Raw genomic sequence first — 23,234 nt, 5'->3', positions numbered from 1 at the left:
CATAAATCGATTTTTCCCCTGTTGTATGTTGTTCCAAGAAGGACACAGGTATAGGATAAGGCTTCAATGAAGTATTAATAAATTTCATCATTGTTTTTATTTTACAAACTCTATACCAGGCAGAGTTTATACATTGTATAAACCTGTTGTGCAGTCTACTTTACAGACTAGTTTCTTAAGAAGTTAAACCGATAATACGAGTTGTTTTAAAGTTTCTCACCTTGTTACATTTTTAATTTTCCTGACTAAATGCAATCTGTCCCTGCAGAATCCTTCCACTGATATGGTCTATTATCTTGCTTTGACAATAATGAAGAACAAAGGTTAAAAAATAAGAAAGAAAAGGCTTAGTGAAATGTTAGTGTTAAAGTTTAGTAATAATGGAATGTATATCTCAGCTTATAAACAATAAAGTAGCATGTTCTACGAAGAGTTTTAGATTCTAAAGGTCCAATTGTTTACAGTTTCCCAAGGAGACAGTTACTTCTGTTAAGGTCAGCAGATTATGTTTGGCAAATTAATCTGTATTTGTTTTGTTTTATTATCACTTGTCAAAGTACAAAAAAATGTCTGTATCAATATTGATATATTGTAACCTATATTCATTACAATATGTAGCGTAAGGTCAACACTCTGAGAGGTGATGACATAAAGATTCAAAAACCTGGTGAGTGACAGCATAAATAGTCAGAAATCTGATGAGTGATAACATAAAGAGTCAAAAACCTTAAGAGCGACAGCATAAATAGTCAGAAACCTGGTGAGTGATAACATAAAGAGTCAAAAACCTGGTGAGTGATAACATAAAGAGTAAAAAACCTTAAGAGTGACAGCATAAACCTGTGAAACCTGGTGAGTGACAACATAAAGAGTCAAAAGCATCGTGAGTGATAACATAAATAGTCAAAAACCTGGTGAGTGATAACATAAAGAGTTAAAAACCTGGTGAGTGATACCAAAAAGAGTCAAAAACCTGGTGAGTGATAACATAAACATCCAAAACCTGGTGAGTGATAACATAAAGATCCAAAAACCTGGTGAGTGATAGCATAAATAGTCAAAAACCTGGTGAGTGATAACATAAAGATTTAAAAACCTGGTGAGTGATAACAAAAAGAGTCAAAAACCTGGTGAGTGATGACATAAAGATCCAAAAACCTGGTGAGTGATAGCATAAAGAGTCAAAAACCAGGTGAGTGATAAGATAAAGATCCAAAAACCTGGTGAGTGATAACATAAAGAGTAAAAAACCTTAAGAGTGACAGCATAAACCTGTGAAACCTGGTGAGTGATAGCATAAAGATTCAAAAACCTGGTGAGTGATAACATAAATAGTCAGAAACCTGGTGAGTGATAACATAAAGATCCAAAACCTGGTGAGTGATAACATAAAGAGTAAAAAACCTGGTGAGTGATAACATAAAGATCCAAAAACCTGGTGAGTGATAACATAAAGAGTAAAAAACCTTAAGAGTGACAGCATAAACCTGTGAAACCTGGTGAGTGATAGCATAAAGATTCAAAAACCTGGTGAGTGATAACATAAATAGTCAGAAACCTGGTGAGTGATAACATAAAGAGTCAAAACCGTGTCGTGTTATTGGCTGAAAGCTAGCAGTTAATTATTGCTCATAAACATTACTGCTTAGAATTAAAGCTTTACTTGGTTAAGCTGAATAAATTAGGCTTAGCTACATATTAAATGTTTATACACACACATATATATATATGTACGTATGTATGTCTATGGCTTGTTTATTTTTAGTCCACTGGTAGACCAAAGAAAATCTAAAGGGCTTTAACGCTTACACCTGGCATTCTATTCCTTTCATCAACATAGCGAAGATAAACTACTCCCAAAGCAAAGAAGATAACGACATTTTTTACTTTCTAATTTTCTCTTAATTATGTTTGTTCCCAGTTACTCGGCAGTAATCTTGTGGGTTTATACGATAATAATTGGGATAACACGATGGGCACACCGCACATAACCCATTGGTTGTTTTCCGCTCAAGAAAAAAACTGAACCATTTTTAAGAATGAGTATAATGAGCTAACTGACCTTCATTACAGCCACATATCGGCTAACACTTTCTGCACATAATATCTAAAACTTATTCCTAAAAATACAAAATCTAAATATCCAGATTGAAAAAAATAGGTTAGATAATTCAGTTAAAACTGGCATTAAATCTATTGGTCGATAGGATAGATCATTCAGTTACAATTAACTAATCTTAAAACTACTGATCAATTTGATAGGTAATTCAGTTAAAACTGGCCTTAGAACTACTGGTCAATAGGATAGATAGTTCAGTTAAAACTGACCTTAGGAATATTGTTCAAGAGGATAGACAATTCAGTTATAACTGGCCTTAGGACTACTGGTCAATAGGATAGATAATTCAGTTATAACTGGCCTTAAAACTATTGGTCGAGACGATAGACAACTCAGTTACAACTGGCCTTAGAACTACTGGACAAGAGAATAGATAATTCAGTTATAACTGGCCTTAAAACTATTGGTCGAGACGATAGACAACTCAGTTACAACTGGTCTTAGAACTACTGGACAAGAGAATAGATAATTCAGTTATAACTGGCCTTAGGACTACTGGTCAAGAGGATAGATAATTCAGTTATAACTGGCTTTAAAACTATTGGTCGAGACGATAGACAACTCAGTTACAACTGATCTTAAACCTACTGATCAAAAGGATAGGTAATTCAGTTAAAGCTAGTCTTAGGACTACTGATCAAGAGGATAGATAATTCAGTTAAAACTGGCCTTGAGACTACTACTCAAGAAGATAAATAATTCAGTTACGACTGGCCTTAGGACTACTGGCCACGAGGATATATAATTCAGTTAAAACTGACATTAAGACTACTTGCCATAAGTATATATAACTCAGTTAAAAATTGACATTAGGTCTACTGGTCAAGGATTTAAGTAATTCAGTGAAAACTGGTGTTAGATCTCAACTTTATGATGATGTTGGAAGTATAATACATAGAAACATAATCAGATCTGTTTTATATTTTGAAACACATATTTGTAATGACCAAATTATAAATCATCCCAAACAAAATAAATATTATTTTGTATATTGAAATATTTTTATACATACAACAATCTAGTAACCTGTACCATAAATAATGCTTCTCATATATTCCATGTTCGTTACTCCTATTGTTAATAAATATTTTGTCAGTCTTATGTGTTTAAAGGTTGTGTTTGATCGCGCAAACCAAGGGATAAAAAAATTTAATTTTGGAGACATAACGAATAAAAGCCCTGTGGTTCAGCGGTAGCCGTGAGATACTAAAATTGGGTTTTCGATTCCTGTCGTTTGCCCTGTGCGAATAATCAATTGTAAAGCTATGCAGTTAACAACAAAACAAACACGAGAGCCATTAACTGACTCGTACATTATATTTACAAATAAACTAGTATATTAAACATTATTCTAATCAACACTATCCACTGTCGTTACGATCAATAATATAAACACAAACTGCCTCTACTAGTTAACGTCTGAAGGTTGATGGTCATTTGAAAAAACAAAATCCAATAATGAATTAATTCATTGTTGATTTACTGCGCTAAGTAATCAACGGCCATGAGTTCGGTCCTCACGCTTTGTTTGTATCAAGTTATAATTACTGTGATGTCTCCAAAGGATTCTCAAACCATGTGAGAATCATGTCGATCACACAAACCGGTATATTAACTTCAATTAAGCCTTTTTGCTACGACAAGTAGCCAAGATTTTCTGAATTATAGGTTTATTTCATACTTACGAAAGAAATCACTTACTATTAAATTACCGATTCACATCGTGGCAAAATCAAATACGATGTTTCTTTCGATATCTAGGATTTTCGATGATTTATAAAAAAAAAAACATGCATGGAATTTTTAATACTCTAACTTCCAACAGGTCGGTAAGAACCTTTTAAATATTCATGGCTCAAATTATGGGAATTACGAAATCAAATTTTAAGTAATAATAATGAAACCTTGAGAAAATTTATGACGATATTATCGTTAACACAAAGTGTTTAACTTAGAAAATATTCATTAAGAACTTTAAATTGTAAGAATTATATATTGCTTGTACTCATTATACATTATACAATGTATTGATTAACAGCCTCAAACTGTAAGTTTTATTCATCAGTTGTAATCATAACAATATAACAAATTAATAGCCTTAAACTGTAGGTTTTATGTATAAGTTGTGATCATAACAGTATAACAAATTAATAATGTTAAACCTGTAAGCTACAGTCAAAACCTTTCACTAACAAAGCACGCTAGAAACAAAACCTGCCACTAAAAACATAATATTATAAACAAAACCTTCCATATTATATGCAGAACTACTTTGTTTCTTATCAACCCAGCTGTGATACCAATCACAAACATAGTATCTTCTACAAACATTCCAAGAAAAAATAAGTTCTTATTCAAATAATGCCTTAATTAATAATTAGGTCCTAGTTGTTGCAAATCATTTGGTTACTAAAGTTTGTCATACAGAAAAGTTTATACCTTTTAATACTTATACATTTTCTTTGATATTAAATAGGATTCTGAATTTCCAATGTTACCACAGGTGTACATGAATATGTTTATATATATATATATATTTTATTTTCTTAGTTGTATGAAAATAAAATTATACATAATGAAAACCATCAGAAAAAAAAAGTTATATTTTTACAGTTTGTGGTTTTAAAATATTCAAGTGTATTTAGAAAGGTTGAAATTACCAGACTAATTCTACTCTTATGTACTTAAACCACTTTGTGAAAACAGTTCCTAAAATTTATTTTGATTTGATAGTTTTAAATGGAAAGTGAGGTTGAACTTTATAAAAAATTTATATAAAATTAAATTTGTTTGTAGAAACTGATTGTTAACAGAATCACTTATTGTTAAGAAATGTCCAACTTGCTGTCAAACTAAAAATACCATTCCCTAAATAAATATTTTTATGTGTCTTTAGTTAAACTGTTTTAAGTTTGACAATGAAGACCACAGTTTGCACCATAACAGCAACCCAGAAAACTGTTGATGGTCCAAGTTCTAAGGTAAAACATTCCACACCTCTAAATCTACTTTTACAATACACCATAATGGGATATGAGTGAAGTAAGATTTAACTAAAATTTATTTATTTATTAATATTTTAAATGTTGTGTATTATACGGCAGAGTTGAGTTTCCAAATTATGAAATAGCAATTCATTTAGATAAGAAAAAACTTTGCCATAAAACCTATGGTCATCATGTACATTAAAGTTTAACAAGTCTTTTCTTTTTAAGAGTAGAAAATAATTTTATTTATCAAAGTACTTGAAAATGTTTCTTTTATTGAAGTATTTGAAAAAAATAATTATATAATTTTAATACTTGTTGCAGACTTTATTGTGAGTCATAATTAGATGATGTGATTCAGAAAACAAATACAGTTACATCAAAAATAAAAACTGTTAAAGCATCTTATTCATTTTTATATTCAATTATATGCAAGTATGTCTTGTTCTACTCACTCATGATCCCCTGCTGGAACAGCAGTAAGTCTTAGGATTTACAACACTTAAAATAAAGTGTTGAATTTCTTTTGATGGACACAGCAGATAGCCCAATGTGGCTTTGCTATAAAAACAACACCTACCCATTTACGAATAAATTGGCTAAATTACCTGTGTTTCTTTTGGGCTTCAGATAAAACAGTGCCTACAATTTATGTTGTACCTTACGTATTTTCCATGAATATTATGTCACAAAATTAACACCTTGTCATTAATTTTAATTAAAGATATCAGTTCATAATAGGTTCATCACATGTATGTATTTATTTTTAAAATATAATTTTATCACATCCTACACAAAGTTTTAGACTAATTTTGTTGTTGTTTATTTCCTTAGTAAACAGGAAAAACAGTTTTATAATTGTACTATATTCCAAACACAATTATTATTGTTTAAGATTTTAATAAACATTGTATAAGAATAAAATATGTACTAGAATATGAAAATCTAAAATTGATTCCTATATTTCAAAAATGAACAATAAACACTTTGGTGATTTTTTTTTTCTCGTACACTGTTTAGGTGGTTTCATCAGACTTTATTGGAGATTCTCACAGCAGTATTTTTGATGCAAGTGTTGGCATTTCTTTAAACGAGAACTTTTGTTAAACTTGTTTCATGGTAGGTTTGGTTTTATTATGCAGGTACTTTGTAAGTAGTTTAGCCTGAATTTTGGTGAATGTTTCAAATTTATTTGTCATTAAATACTGTACTATTGCAGACATATCAAATATACAGATATATTATTTTAACAGAATCTAATGCTGCAGGTTTATTGTGACATAACTGTTAGTGAAAGTGTGACAGATGTTAGTGTAAGTTTTCTGTACTTATGACTTTTCTGTGACTTGTGTCATATTAATCCTTTTAGCTTATTTTCCAATTCATTGTTTCACTCTTCATATACATTAAAACCATATAAAACAGTAGTTGTTCATTGTTCTTGTTTTATACATACATGTTTGTTTATAGATGTTTCAAATATTTTATAATTAATTCATCATTTACCTCCCTTGTGTGTTTGAGAGAGAAGGAGTTCATGGAAGGCTTTCCTCAAATTATTATTTTGCTTACCACAATTAACATTTTTATTATTATGTTTGTTCTCTGAACATATACGTAAACATATAAACATCTGTTGCTATTATTCATTCATAAGAAAATCTTGAACTTCTTCTTAGTATGGTCAGTAGTAAGAACATGGTTCTCTGTGGAAAATTAAAACTTCTTTGTAATTTGTTTGGTCAACAACCAAGTTAGAAAATGTTTCCGTGTTTCTTGTGTAAATGGGACAGCAGAACATGAAATCAAAACTGGCTAAAAAAGCAATGGCCATGCAAATTCAGCAAACTTTTATTAACCTGAAGATGACCTAGGAAGGTCAAAACCTTTTTCTCTTCTTACCAATAAAAGTTAATACCCAAAGCAGCCGTTCTGAGATAAGTTTATATTTCAGATTGGTTTCTTGTCATTAAGAAGGTATGATATAAACTCCTTCTTAAGATATCATGCTAATATCATGTCCCTGGAGAAAGTAAGTTTTTAACCAAATGCCTGACCCAAAAACTCTATTCATTTCAGAATCAGATGAAAGTGTACCAAGAGTACACAAATGAAATGGTGCCATGTTTAGTGGGACAAGGGTTGAAATCCACAACCCACAGATTGGAAGTTCAGCACTCTAATCACTTGGCCGTGCCAAGACTCTCAGTATATCACTGATCACCTGGCCGTGCCAAGCCTCTCAGTATATCACTGATCACCTGGCCGTGCCAAGCCTCTCAGTATGTCGCTGATCACCTGGCCGTGCCAAGACTCTCAGTATGTCGCTGATCACCTGGCCGTGCCAAGACTCTCAGAATGTCGCTGATCACCTGGCTGTGCCAAAACTCTCAGTATGTCGCTGATCACCTGGCCGTGCCAAGACTCTCAGTATATCGCTGATCACCTGGCCGTGCCAAGACTCTCAGTATGTCGCTGATCACCTGGTCGTGCCAAGACTCTCAGTGTATCGCTGATCACCTGGCCGTGCCAAGACTCTCAGTATACCACTGATCACCTGGCCGTGTCAAGACTCTCAGTATATCACTATAACACTTAGATTTGACAAAAGAATTAAAATAAATGAGGATGCATGTTTGTCTCACATCAGTGATCTTCCATTTTCTTCAGTTTGTTTGCATTTTTGTTAACAAACATAATAATAAAAAAATGTTCATTGTGGTAAACGAAATAATAATTTGATCTAAATAAGAGTTTAGTTTCCTTCCAATTTGTAAAAATATCCTTATACAATAGAAAAAATGGATATTATTTAAACAGCTATAAAGATGAATTTATTAGCAAAATAAAAAAAACTATTTGTACCCTTGCACTTAATAGATGTCACAAATCTTCAGAAAAACAGAAAATATTTATTAAAGCAGTTTCACCTTGTTACTGATATAACATTTTAACAAAACATTAAATGTTTATTTCCTTTTGTGAGTTTATTGAATACCCAATACATTATTACTCTTGGGGAAAACTGACAAACACAATCTGTTAATTTTCTGGTTCTAGAGCGATCCTGGCTGTCATAAACAACTTCATGTAACACATTTCAACATATTTGGGGATATTTCATTTTTACTGTATTAATAACATTTTACTGCATCTCTGGTTGACATTCTAAAAGATCATAAAGATTACACCCATCTGCCAGTTCAATGAAAGGATGCTGTGTGAAAAAAATAATAAAAAACATCAGTTTAATAAAAGTAATTATTCTACATCATACACATTATGTTAAATTAGTCTCTGTAAACAGTACTGTGTACAAATGTTAGGACAAGGGAATACTCTGTCATTCTTTCCATTTTATGAGTTCAAGTTTGAAATATTTCATTCAAAATGTGTGTTGTATGTCAGGTAGAAGAAAGGTGAAAGATACTTATCTCACCATGCAGCACCTACTATGAAGCATGAGAGAGACAGTGTGATAGTATGGGGGGGGGGGCGTTTATGATGAGATAACAGGAGACATTTCAAAATACACTGAACAATAGACCAGCTCAAGTATTGATCCATCATAGAGCATCCAGTGGTTTACATATTATTGGTAACTGATTCTAGTACCAAGAAGATAATAACCTCAAAACCTCATCCAACCCATACAGAAATTACTTAGTTAAGAAACAAGCTGCTAGAGTCATTCAAATAACACAGTTACCCACACAGAGCCCCTGTCTCAACCTAACTGAACAGATCTGGGATATGACATATTAAAAACTTTACAAATCAAAAGTTACTTCCAAAGAAACTTTATGGCAGTGTATGAAAGCCACATGGAACACAATCCTATTGGATACTTTGATTAAATATCTTGTAACAATACCTAAAAGACTGTCTGCAGTTATTAAAGCAAAAAATTTAATATTTTTAAAGAGTATGGCATTCCAAAGACATGCTGACAACTGAAGATTAAGTAATTCCACGTATTAAACTACAACCCTCTAACAATATGGTTTTATAAAAACAAGGTCAAATCAAGTGTTCTGTAAATTATACTCTTGTTGAAGAATATATAACAATTGACATTTAACAATCCTCTGTAAGAAGATATCTTGAAGTTTACAATTTGTACTGATAAAAATGTTATATATACTTTACCATAAAAGCATAAGAAACTGAAAATTACAAAAAGATAAAAACAGAAAACTCATTACTCATGACCAGTCCTACATGAGTCTGTCTATAACTTCAAGAATTACCAGCTTTTTGTAATATAAAAAACTATATAATAAAAATTGAAGAACCCACAGCAGGTATCAAAATCACATGAACGATAAAAACGAAAATTAGAAGATGCATGTAATTGTTTCTCAAACCATTAATGAAATGTATTTCTCCATTAATTATGAGAAAAATTAAACTTTCATCACCAGGTTCAAAATATTTGTTTTCAATTAAAAGTTAACAACACTAGTAATGATATAATCTACCTTTATAACGTACATGTTTTTGTTTGTAGATTTGTTTATTTTTCTCAAACATCTAAGAAAATATTCAAAACCATGGTATGATGTTGTATATTTATCATACTGTAATTTGCATAGATTTGTATGGTTTTTCTTTATCAAGATTTACATAACCTTCTGGCATGACTCTTATTAGACTTTTGTCAATGCATGACACTGCAGGTATGTCATTTCTTTCTTTTTCTGAACTTGGAAGACTTCATCATATAACATGATGAACTAATTAGTAAACTTCTAGAATAACTTCCTCCTCAAGAGTTACATGGTACATTTCATTCCTAGCACCACTAACTGACAAATGGTTTTTGATACAGTAGACCTGAAATCCCTCACAATATACTTATTTTATAATTATTAGATATTTGAGATTATGAAACTACACACTGTTATAATGGCTAATGCAAACAATTTGTGGAAATACAACAAACAGACAAGTAACTCTTACTCGGGGAAAACAAATTGTACTTTATTAAATATATAATATAATGATTATTAATATTCTTATAGAATGGAACAGTTGTTTTCTATAACTAATTTACAATGTACACTATCCTTATATATGAATAAGGACAAGGGTAAATACAAACAATGTCACAATTTGTTGTCATTAAATATAAATAGAGAACTAGCTTTTAGATAAACCATACAAAATATTGTAAAAATCAGGTGTGTTTTTTAATGAATAATAAACGCATTAAAATTCAAAGTATCTGAATGTAAGATCCAACAACATTTTGAGTTTTATAATCTTAGAAATTATACCACAGGAACATTGCTATGAAGTACAACCACTTTTACCAGTTAGAGATTAACTAAAGTGAAGGTGAATGGATGGATTTAAATATAAGTTTTACAAAGTAAAAATATTCACCTTAAAGTTGATTAGTTTAACAGCAGTAAAACTTGATATTGTGTGGAATTATGGAGATTACAAAACAAACAAATATGAAACTATGAGTAATTTATACCATACCTTTAAGAGTTCAGAGGCAGTGTATCTTTTAGTTACATCCACTTCTAAACATTTATTCAAAAAATCTTGAAACACGGGGGGATAGGTTATGTTTATTTTCAATTTCTGGCTTCCCATTTGTTAGTATTAAGTTATATATCTGAAAAGTAATTGATTATAAAAATATATAAGTATACATAATGAAAAATTACAGCCAATACTGTTAGTTACACTAGTATTATAGAGATATAATATACCTTACTTATAAAACACAAAAATACTATCTGCTTCATGGACTCTTACAGAATCCTCATTACTTGACAACCATGACATCACCATGTACAACTTTTTTGGATAATTCCTCCCTAATAATATCTAAATAGCTCCCAAAGTACATCACCATGGGTGAATTACCTAAACTGTTACTGTTTTATTATAGTGGCTTCAGAAGATGATAGTGATACTATGGCCAAAAACACTAAAAGTTAACAAGTTACAAAACAATAATATGTACATTCAATAATTACATGTTTGTTACTGTAAACAATCTTGTCAAATGTTCATGGTTGTTATATTCATTATATTCAATACATCTATATGTATGAATAATGTGCAAAGCCATCTTTTTGTCCTTATTACATCTATTCCCTGTAGTTGGTGAAAGACACTGTACAAAACATACAGTTGTGTTTTATACTACAAAAGTGTAGCTTTTAAGAATGTGGGTATTGTGAAACAATGGTAATTTTTGTGATTAACATTATTAGAGAAACATTTATGTTGAACAAAAGCAAACCATTAATCCACCCAAGTCATTAAGACCTTGAAAATGTTCATGAAAGACTATAATTTCATTCATTGAAAGACTCTTAAATTTACTGAAACAAACTTTAATATTGTCATTATACCAAAGTCTTTAATTTTCCATCTAAATTCAGTTCTTTTATAACTTCTAAAACATAAACAATGTAAAAAAGAAGAAAAATAGGAGACATCCATATTAGGAGAAAATTGAAATTCAATCTACTCTTACTCCTTGGCTGTAAGCACTGGTTACCAACACTTACCATGTCAGAATTTTCATCATAATAAGGAGGTTGACCATCAATCATTTCAATGACTGTAATGCCCAGTGACCAAATGTCAACCTCCGGTCCATACATTTTCCCTATTATTATTTCTGGAGCCATCCATTGACGAGTGCCAACCACTGACGTTCGTTTTTGTTTAGGGGATATTTTGGCACATAATCCAAAATCAGCTGTGTGATGGAGAAAACCAAAAATAAAGTTTTCATGTGAGAACAAATGACAACAGAAATAAGTTTTACAGAGCTTCTAATCAGCCTTACAAAATAAACTTAAGGTGTATTAATAATTGTTACAGTTTTGTTGTCAGCTCATCAGGCTGAACTGAGCTGAGAAAAGTTCAAGATTTCTAAAACAAGTTAACCTTATCAAGCCAGGTATAATATATCATTTTTTATGAGGGCACATGACAACATTAACTTCTCATTATTTTTGTTTAGACTTATAACAAAATAAAATTTTGCCATTTGTTTCAGATAAATTAATTAAAAAAATATTCAATTGGTTAACTATAATTTCAATTTATTCTGGTCCTATTGATAATATTGATTGTAAAATAGAAATATTTAAACATTCAAATATACAAATAAAACTTGTCAACATACAAATCTGCTTAGTTCCAGAACAAATAGTTTGTAATAAAATATTTATTTTAGAAATTACTAGTTTTAAAAAATTTAAAATATAATTAAATAACAAAAATCATGAGTTAACCATGGAAAATTAACAAAATATTTAAAACCAACTGGCTTAAAACTGGTTATAAAAACAAGTGTTGGTGTTGTTTTACATTGTTCTTAGTTTCTCCATTGTGACTTAGAATCAAAGATGTGTGAGAAACAGTATTTCAAATCTATCTTTTGTATCCTACAAATCAGAGCCAAACAAGATTTTCATTCAATGTTAGAACTCATCAGTTTGGTTAGATGGTGAGACACAAAAGTTTCTATGAAACACTATTTATACATGTGGTATAAAACATTAAATATTTCAATATGAGTGGTGTAAATACTGAAATATTGTACAAGTTAAAGTTATTATAAAACAAGTTAACTGTGGATGTATTTCATTTTTCATATTCCTCTTAACTTGTCTATTGTGGTTCAAAATTACAGATGTATAAAAGATAAAACAAAATGGTTTTCTTACATACCTGTAATTTTTCAATCACAACAGACAAATTAAGATAAATATAGAAAAGTAAAAAACACATCTGTAGTTGATTTGTTTTATAATAATGAAAACTTTAAATATTAAATTTCAGACAGACAGGTTTTAAAAAAAAATGTTTTATTTTTTGTTTGCTATTTGTATATTACTGGCTTATTGTACTTTGAGACAAATGTTACTTTCCATTAATATATATAATTTATAATTAGGTCTTTACATAAGACTGCTTTTTGAAAAATAAACTATCAGATTAATATTAGTTTCCAACTGGCAAATAGTAACTCAAACTCTTGTTTTAATGAAAATAATGTGTTGTCAGAAGGTCAAGTAATCTATGATAAAAAGTGTTAGAAACAAGCTAAAGTACTTAGAACATGTTCACAAAGTCATTATATGTCTAAAAACTGACCTAGTTTTATACTGTAGTCCTTTCCAAGTAATATGTTACTACTTTTAATGTCTCTGTGAATTACATTATTGGTATGCAGAAACTCTATTCCTTTGAGAACCTAAATGAAATATGAAAATATTTTAAATATATTAAGATATATTAGTATGAGTTTTGTGTGTTTGTTGTATTCAATACTTTATATCTAATGATATTTGGATACAAGAATACAAACATGAAGTACAACAAAAAAAAATATTAAAGTTTGTTTATATTAATAACTACCAGAAGTACCTGGCTCTGATCATGTTATTAGGTTAATTTATTACTTGTTTTATTATCTGCTGTCAAGAGTAAAGTGTGGGATTTACAGGTTGAGACCAACAATTTTGGTAACTTTAAACCTAATTCATTTTGAATTAAGGTGTTTTATATATTTCATTTATACTTTCAGTACATGGACTAACAACAGTATTACACTATACTTTTGTTACTAAGCAACATGACGTAAAATGAGTGGTTGTAAAGCATTATTATCAAGACACATTGTTTATCCTATATATGTTTTTGTATAAATGAAAGTACTCAACTATGTTCAGATTATTAGGTTGATATATTATATTGTGACAGAGGCAGACTAGCCAATGTGCCATTGTACTTTGGCCTCCTCAAATAAAGTGCAAAGGTCATATATAACTCTGTGCTGGTGGGATGGTATAGGTCCTAACCAGTAATGAAACAGCACGGCCCCTAAACAGGGCCAAGTCCACCGCTGCTACATGTCTATGTTATTGTGAGTGTTTTGAATCTATTTTAACATAAAGGTATAGCCTATATATGTTTCTTGCTAAGCAACAAGACATAATAGTCATTGTCCTTTCTCAGGAAATGAATGTTTATGGAAGTAAGTATCCTATATTTTGACAAGGAACTACAATAATTATTGAAAACATAAATTACAATCATCTTATCTCTGCTATAATGAAACCTATACTAAATACAAATAATCAATATAACATACTTCTTTACAAACCACTGATATTTCATTTTCACAGAGAGAAGTTTTGTTGACAATGTCAGTCAAACAGCCACCTTCCATATATTCCATTGTTACCTAAACAAAGAAAATTTAATATTACACATACATTTTAGTATTTACTAAAATTATACATAATAATGAGACAGTAATCATATATCAAATAAAAATAGAAAAGTTTTTAAACAATTATTCATGAGGTAGAACTAAAGTAACAACAGTTATTAACCATTCTTTAATATTTAGATTTTTATTATCTAGAAAGACGTGTGGTTCATAGAAAAAAATTACAAATTCAATTTCAAGAGTGTTAATGAAGAGAGACCACTTTTCAACATCTTTCTTAGTTTTATCTATTTCTAATTTTTATATTTTACCACAAAAGATTTTTTATATTTTTTTAAATGTACAATGTTTTATATATTAGTTACTAATGATGTTATCTTATATCCAACATTTATAAACAAAACAATTCAGATTGTATTTGATGTAAGAAACTTCAAAGTTAATATTTATTGTATTTCACACAAAGTTTACAGTTTTGCAAATAATGCTACATTTAATACAATAATTTCTACAACCACATATAAACTATGTGAACCAAACATACATAGAAAATGGATAAATCAACGTAATAAATTACAGAGTGCTACCGATATATATTGTGTTGATGAGAGATAGTATACTACTAGGAACACTGTAAGGAAGTATAAGTTATTTCAAAATCATATATATGGAATCAGTTAAAAATTATTGTGTCTCAAACAAATATGGCTCCAATCTACAGTCTCTTACAAGAGATCTTTCAAGTATTATTTATAACCAGAATTTTGAAAAAAATTCACACCTAGAAGAGTAATATGTAAAAAATTTTCTTAAATATGAAGAATTGCTTGAAATAAACTCATTTAACTAAATAAAGACAGAACCTTAACCTACTCTCTACAAGAGGTAATATTAAAAATAAAAGAGAACTAATATGTAACACTAACAACACTTACCCAGAGCTCATCACCAACAAGATAACTATCAAAGTACTTCACTATATTAGGATGTTTCGTTTCTTGAAGTACTGATAATTCTCTGATTAGAAGTTCTTTTTTCACTTGTTGGTTTAAATTTATCTGTTTAACAGCAACATTCAAACCAGTCACTTTATCAATGGCTGTATAAATAGTTCCTGAAGCACTGAAACGGTAGAACAAAATTTCATTAGTAATGTGCTAGTACATGAACATATTACACCATGCTACTAATAAAATTAGTTTACCTTTTAAAATAATAATAGATTGTCAGATGTTTCTAATCTTATATTTCTATACGGTTAAAAACTGTATGCTTAGTTTATCTTACTGTAATTACAAAATTATCGACAATTTAATGTTTGCTATTATATGAACGTGATTCTAATATACTGATAAAAAAATAAATGATTTAATGCATAACAATATTAATTGCACTACAGATTATTTGGATAATTAAACCTTGTATGTGATCATGTGCACTTTAAACATTGTCATAGCAATAATGTCGTTCTATACTGTTATTTTGTTTTTAATAATTTGTCTAACTTCCTCTTTAAATGATAATGTACAATTATTTAGTTTCAATTTTTCAACACTTTCTGAAGTGTGAAACTATTTTTGCTGCAACTAAAATAGTTATTTTTGAATACAAACTTTTGTTGATGTGAAATGAAACAGTTGCATTTGTGTCACGAGAATCAGACTGACCACTTGTTACTCTACGTTTTTTGTTAACTTGACAGACCAGAAAAGGGTAAGATGTCTTAATATTGAACGTTTCTATATTTTATAATTTAAATCATATTTTCCGCAAATCAGGAATATTATTCTATAGATTGGTTAACCAGCATATACATTTTCCTTCTGTGTCCCACATTCTGTAATAATGTTATGAAAGTTATACTCTTCTGTACTGAAAATGTAATTACGATAGATACACAAACAACTATTTTCATTCAGTGCTGCCCTCTATATATGTCTCTCAAGTACAATATTATGCGAACCTTTTCAGACAGACATTTGTAATAAGTGTGTCAGGATTTATGTTCATTGGTTCCACTTTAATCCAAAATCCGATCACTGGCAACAGATATCTATCTACGTGTGGGTATTATGAGGGATCCCAATTCAAGGAATGAACCACAATTTGACGTCTTACTCTTGTTTTTGTATGATTTAATATGGAGGATTTCATGTCGTCTACACCAGCACAACACGACAACCCCACTCTACACTGAATGGATTTTATTATATCGTTAAGGATGTTGCCCTTACAGTACTTACACAAGCAATATAGAACTGGAGAGTATTAACGGTCCACAGACTCCACTAAGATAGAAAGAGTATTAAACCTCATAGGGAGTCTGGAGACACGAAAACACCTGAAACAGTGCAATGGGTGACCACAAAACCCTATTTTAAAAACAGAACAAACCGATTTATTTAATACAAAGGATAGCAAGAATGGGTAGATATCTCTTTCTTCTTTACCCATGTAGTCCATAAGTGGTATAGTCCAGTACGAGCGTATTTATAAAGAAATTCTAACTTCAGGAAAACCTTCAAATGATCTTGTTAAATACCCCTTCAATACAGTATTCAATGCGTAGCCACACAAGTCAAGACGTTTAACAAGCGCAAGTTCTGAAAGTTAAAGTATACATGGTCAGACACAATTTGACACAAAGTGCGATCCAAACAATGGGTAATTGCAATAAAATGGGAAATAAGACCCCTGAAAACATCACACAGAAATTTGAAGTGTGGATATATGTGGAAAAGGATAACCCAAACAAGAATAAATGGTGATACTATGAAAATAGTGAAATATGAATGTATTAGGAGTAGCCCCAATGGCCAGTTAAAGACATTCTTCCAGTGAATGATAAAGATGTGATGTCAGAGAGAAGATAAGGTGTCAAGTTTAATGAGATTACATCCTAAACAAAAATGAAAAGCCAAAACCCAGTTTGTGAGGGTGGAAGGAGAAATATCACGAGCAGAGGATAGTTCCCGAGTGATAAAGGGGCGAAAACGAACAACACATTTGGAAGCCATATGGACAATATTACATTGAAAATCACATACAGTAAATAAGAGTATTATCAGAACAGACATGGGATAAAGGCGAGAAATGGAAAGAAGGCAAATGGGTTAAAAGTAGAAGTTATACTCTCTTGCCACTGAGGTTTGGGGAAGAAGAGAGTGTTTCGGATAAAGGAGATGATGTGTGGGATGATAAAGAGTACATGAAACATCACTGGTAAATAAATCAAACCACCAACATCCATAAGATAAGAGGAGAAGGAACTAACTCTCATGGGAAAGGTAATACAAGGAACAGGTGGAATGCGAGTTGAATGGAGGCAATGGAGGACCATATTAACACCACAGTCCAGAAAAGCAGCCCACATAAGAGGAAGACGAATCTGGAAGAAATTTATCAATATGAAGGTTATAAGGGAGACAAACACTCTATGATATTGGGGAAAATGAAAGATGTGGGACAAAGCCTCCTGAAAACTAGAAATTGAAGATCTCTGATGAAAAACTAAGTAAGAAACACAGCAATATGAGGAACAGTTGGACAATTAGCTGAAAACCTCTGGCCCAGAGACCAATAGCCAAAAACATTTCATTTATGTTGATAAACTTTCATGGATAAAGGACAAATGGAACATAACAGAAATGAAACTACTTATCAGGACAAGCCTGATTTGCTCACTAAGAATCAGAAAAGGAACCAAACACGACGACAGAACACAGGAAGAGCAGGATGAAGCACCAATGAACATACAATCATTTGTTTGTCCAATCCTGACTAAAGAGTTACCAAGGATCACAGAACAAAGCAGAAGTAATTTGTGGTTGTGTGATGTGGAAAAGACATCAATGTTAGGAGTGTCCCACTGAAGTCAAAGCCACCAGAAAAAAAGAGGCTCAACAAACCACTTTATTCGATAAATTTTGTGTAAACAAGAAAGATGAAATGCAACAAGATTGAAATACTCAGAACATAGCACACAGTGATATGGACATCTTGGGTGTTGGCATGAAAATGCATCCATAGATCATAGAGATGACAAGAAAAACTCAAACTATGCAACAAAAACATCTGTGGCCAAAACCTGCCCAAAGGTAGGTGTGCATAACTGTTAACTCACCCATTGTTGGACACACGAAAGATATGATCATAACTATTTGGATATGTGAATTAACGTTCGTAACATCCAACTTGGTCATCCATAATCGGCAAGAAAACTCACCTGGGGGCGAAGAAAAAGTCCATAGTAAGACAAAGGAGATTGAGAAATATTTTGAACTTTTGAAGTAGGATAATTTTATGACTTGTTGCCAATTTACATTTTTTGAGAGAAGGGAATATAAAAAACCTGCAATACAAACTGAAAGAAACATTAGTCACACGTTTGATGGCCTATTATGACAGAAAAGCTTGAACCACATTTGACTGCTGTTAATTGGTAACAGAATCCTGAAGTAAAAGCCCATCTGATAGAGCCTGATAAACACGCTGATTTTCTAGGTCTAGGAAAATAACGAGATACAGAACCCCTAAAAGAAGGAACAGGTAAGGACTAGAACAGCAATAGGGGTTTGTCGTGGTTTACACTGCAACAAACAATCTATCAAGAAAGAAATAGTAAAGGATTCCATACGAGATTGCAAAGTATCAGTAACATGGTTTATACATACCAATAAAGAAAGGGCGCAATGTGTAATTCTCTGAAATAAGTGTTGACAGACAAACCTGGAACAAGGCCACATCGAGACCCAGGAGATATCAATAACAAAGGAACGACGTGTGCAAGGCAAGATAAAAGGATGACTAATAGTCATTGTGAAAATAATAAGGGAGAGGCTGTCCGTCAATAAACTCAACCATCAATGCATAGCCTGGAGAACACGATAGATGGCAGACAAAAAGGGTAGACAAAGGTTTGAAATTGGACATGTTTTTAAACGCAGCAGAAAATCACGTATTGCCACCATATTGGCATAATATTCCTCAAATGTCGAGGATAACTAGTTTGATGGTATCCCAAAGCAAACTGATGACAGACTATGTCAAGTGAGACATGTTGGCACCCTCAACCAATTGGAAAGCAAAATATCACGCAAAAACTCTAATATCAGAGGAAAGTAGGAAGACTAAATAAGGACAAGAAGAAATACCATGTAAAACAGGAGGACAGAGATCATAGAAAATTGGAGAGAGGGATGAAACAACACAAGCCATAGAATCATGTACAAAAAGACCATACGAGGCCTAGCTGGTTCCACTGACAGGGACATAGGAAGAAGTAGCAAAACCTGGGTGCGATATTTTTCAGACTGGATATATTTGGCATGTTCTTGAGGAAGTGATTCAAGTTCAATAGAAGGTAGTTAATCCATGTAACAACCAGTACCTCGGACAACATCCACGTATAAATCCAATGGCAGGTCACTCTCACCTGCCGCCAATGGAAAAGTGACTGTTGGTGGTGTGACACACAAAGTGGCAACATTAATTTTAAAATTAATGGTAAATAACAGATCGAACAAATTCTTTGATAGATGAATATAAACGTGTGAGAAAGAAAAAATAATAACAATTATGATTGGATAGTATATTAAAGATAAAGACGTAAGCTGTATAATATAAACGATTTGGAAGTACAACTATTCAACTTATAATTAGGAAGAACAATTTTAAACTTCTAAATACGAACCCTGCCACAAAAGAAATGATAGTCTGATAAAACTGAATAAAGAGAGTTATATGCTTAACAAGCACATGCGGCGTTTTTATTAGTGGAGGGTTTTCCCAGGGTAATTTATATGAAAGAAGCGGCAGGAGGCATATGACATGCGTAAAAAACATTTCTGCTTATAGTGGGCAGAACTGAAGACGAATAGCCATTTATGTAACTGAAGGTAATGCACTATATCGGAAGAAGTCATTGAAACTAATAAAATATCTATGCATTTGTAATTTTAATAACTAAAAATCATAATACTAATAAAATAAATAAATTGATAATTGATGCCTGTTAACATGTTTACAACGCTAGTAATTTTTTCTTCTACACAAGGAAAAAGTGAATTACTGTGAAAGTGCAAAGTATTACGATGAAAGTATAAAAACATTTTATTTCAGTGGTCACTATATGACATGTAATTAACCCTTGTCTTAATATTTAGTTTCGATCATGACGCCTGCTATTTAATAGTATTTGGAACATAAAGAATTTGTGACGTAAAATTTACAAAATGATCAGTTTAATGTCATACATTCACTCAGTTGAAAAGCTTTTAAAACAAATCAAGGTAAACCAGCAGTTTTTTTTTTAAAAAATCAACATATGGTCTTAGAAAAAACAAGCTGATTAAGAGATACAGCTAAAGTTAAACAATAACTTATAATTAATTAGTGCTATCTTTTTATCTGTTACATTTATTTCTTCTTAATCCTTTCGCAAAATCACAAGCGATTTTACTTCGGACTAAAAAACTCATATACAGAACCTCAATCCAAAGACTCAAGTTCTAATAAGAACACTTAGCACACTCAATTTATCATAAATTTAAATACAATAAAAATCTGCTGAGATACTTATTACAATGAGACTTACCCATGGCCGATTTCTGATATTTTTCTATATTTCATATTGGGATTTCCCTGAGAAACAATACTGCTTAACTTTATCATGATTTCTTTGTCTGTCAGTTTTCCGTCCAGCCCAACAAGTGAGCAGTTTTTCAGTTCCTATTTTTTAATAAATTGTGTATACTGTTAAAGACACGTAGTTATTAATTTTGTAACAATGAAGTAATAATTCAAAGCCAATGATGTATTCACAGAGCAACTGTGAACCCAATGTTCTTACACCAGTGAAATAATCAAAGAGAAGCTTTTGAATTATATAATCCTAAGACTGTAAATAAAAAACAACAACAACACTAAAACCAAGACTGCCGTGGGAAAATATCAGTAAAATAACTCAAAAGTAACAATGAACACTACAGTTTGAAATATATTAATTAAACACTAGGAAGCTTTGTACTGGCAATTACGGTTAGTGTTTGACTGGAACACTCCTGACGAAGCTGTAAAGCGAAACGTTGTGTGACTATTGAAGACAAATAAGAAATTTGTAGGCTCCCGTTAGCAAAGCGGCGGGATTATGCCGCTAAAAATTAAGTTTCGATACTCGTTGTGGGCTGAGCACAGATAGTCCTTTGTATAGTTTTGTACTTAAAGACACACAAATTTCCAATTATAAAGTTTATTATTAGTAAAAAAATGTCTATAACAATACGCACTACATATATTGAATTATATAAAGTATTATAAAACAACAATTTACCACACAAATATACGTTTATCAGCAAATATTAATTATATTGTTTGTTTTGAATTTCGCGTAAAGCTACTCGAGGGCTATCTGCGCTAGCTGTCTCTAAATTAGCAGTGTAAGACAAGAGGGAAGGTATCTAGTCATTACTACCCACCGCAAACTCTTTGGCTACTCTTTTACCAGCGAACTGTCGAATTGACAGATACATTATAACGCCCTCACAAGCATGTTTGATGCGACGAGTATTCAAACCCGCGACCTTCAGATTATAAGTCGAGTGCCTTATCCACCTACCCATGCCCGGCCAGACTGATTGTAATCTCACGAATGCTATATAGAATATTCTAAATTACACCATAAATGTTATTTAAACAAAGAATCAACCTCTGGTATTTTAAATACAAACAACACCTCTTGTTTGTTTTCTGATTTTGGTGCTTGTTTTTGTTTTTTTTTAATTTCGCTCAAAGCTACTCGAGGGCTATCTGCGCTTGCTGTTTCTAATTTAGCAGTGTAAGACAAGAGGGAAGGCATCTAGTTATCACTACCCACCGCCTACTCTTGGGCTACTCTTTTACCAACGAACAGTGGGATTGACCGTCACATTTATAACGCTCATACGGCTGTAAGGGCGAGCATATCTGGCGCGACTGCGATTCGAACCCGCGACCCTCAGATTACGAATCGAACGGCTTAACCCACCTGGTCGTGCCGAGCCCCGCTGTTGGTGAAACATAATTCTAACATTTAGTTAGTGTCCAATCATCAATAAGTATTTAAACAGATAATCATTCAATGTTGTTCTAATGAAGATTTTTACAGTATTGTATAATTGGCTGAGAGATTTTCAGTAAATATAATAGTTACAAGATTTGAGCTAAAATCTCACCTTTAACACCTGAAGGAGTAGCAGACATAACCCAAGACTTACGAATACTATAAGTCCGGCATAGTAGATTATGAGGTTCCTCAGGTTATGTAAATACGAACCTTCCACTGAGCACCCCTTGTGACATCTTTTATAATCAGGATAACTGACAACAGAAAGCAGATTTAAATGTGTTAAATAATCAGGTCTGTGGTTTTTGTAACATGGAGAATAAGCCATTAGTCTCATATACCTACGGATAGTATAGATACACGTGATTGAAGAAATCTCTAGGACCAGCAACTACAATTGCATGGATGTAAATATACAGTAATTTGTAAAAACACAAAAGATGTTTTGTTAATTATTGATTGCATAACATGTTTAAAGATACAGCTAATCAATGACGACCTCAGTACAATCAATTCCATATATCTTTCACAGTGAAATACTTCTGACATGACATAATCAAGCTATTTATAAAAGTTAAAAACCAATATCGTCAAGTCTCATGACTTACCCAAAATCAGGGTATTTTTTGTTCATAATTGAGATGAGATAGCTTTTTAATTTCCAGCCATGGTTATTTTCTTCGTGCGTTATTTTTTGTATATATGTGAGGAACACGATTTCAAAAACAAGTGTGCCCACAATTAGCGAAATTATAGCGCACAGGAAAAATATCATGAACTTAGTAGTCTTTGGCAAATATATTATGTAGA

At 31.6% G+C, this 23,234-nt stretch overlaps 1 protein-coding gene and 1 long non-coding RNA gene across 2 annotated transcripts; one reads left to right on the top strand and one right to left on the bottom strand.

The window, feature by feature from the left end:
* Window positions 1–3,556: 3,556 nt before the first annotated feature.
* LOC143228255 (uncharacterized) lies at window positions 3,557–6,915 on the top strand. The gene is made up of 3 exons (XR_013015288.1): window positions 3,557–3,948; window positions 5,016–5,100; window positions 6,127–6,915. It is a non-coding gene; the product is annotated as an uncharacterized LOC143228255 (long non-coding RNA).
* A 1,083-nt stretch (window positions 6,916–7,998) lies between these two features.
* On the bottom strand, window positions 7,999–22,900 carry LOC143228254 (serine/threonine-protein kinase Pak-like). Its single transcript, XM_076459543.1, has 8 exons — window positions 22,534–22,900; window positions 20,919–21,052; window positions 15,259–15,445; window positions 14,243–14,335; window positions 13,243–13,342; window positions 11,643–11,836; window positions 10,597–10,735; window positions 7,999–8,323 (listed from the first exon to the last, which is right to left on the bottom strand). The coding sequence occupies exons 1-7, from the start codon at window positions 22,759–22,761 to the stop codon at window positions 10,649–10,651; spliced, it is 1,023 nt and encodes a 340-aa protein (XP_076315658.1). The 5' UTR covers window positions 22,762–22,900; the 3' UTR covers window positions 7,999–8,323; window positions 10,597–10,648.
* Window positions 22,901–23,234: the final 334 nt, after the last annotated feature.

This window comes from Tachypleus tridentatus, chromosome 10 (assembly GCF_004210375.1).
Source record: "Tachypleus tridentatus isolate NWPU-2018 chromosome 10, ASM421037v1, whole genome shotgun sequence".
NCBI lineage: Eukaryota > Metazoa > Arthropoda > Merostomata > Xiphosura > Limulidae > Tachypleus > Tachypleus tridentatus.
The sequence above is the reverse complement of the archived record's forward strand: the minus strand, read 5'-3'. Positions and strand labels throughout refer to the sequence as shown.

Excerpts from the sequence above, each read along its gene's own strand:
- LOC143228254 (XM_076459543.1), bottom strand. The coding sequence starts at position 22,761 with ATGAGACTAATGGCTTATTCTCCATGTTACAAAAACCACAGACCTGAT. Across the intron at positions 21,053-22,533 it reads TACTCCTTCAGGTGTTAAAG|GAACTGAAAAACTGCTCACT; the intron begins GTGAGATTTTAG and ends ATTAAAAAATAG. Across the intron at positions 14,336-15,258 it reads TTGTTGGTGATGAGCTCTGG|GTAACAATGGAATATATGGA; the intron begins GTAAGTGTTGTT and ends TTCTTTGTTTAG.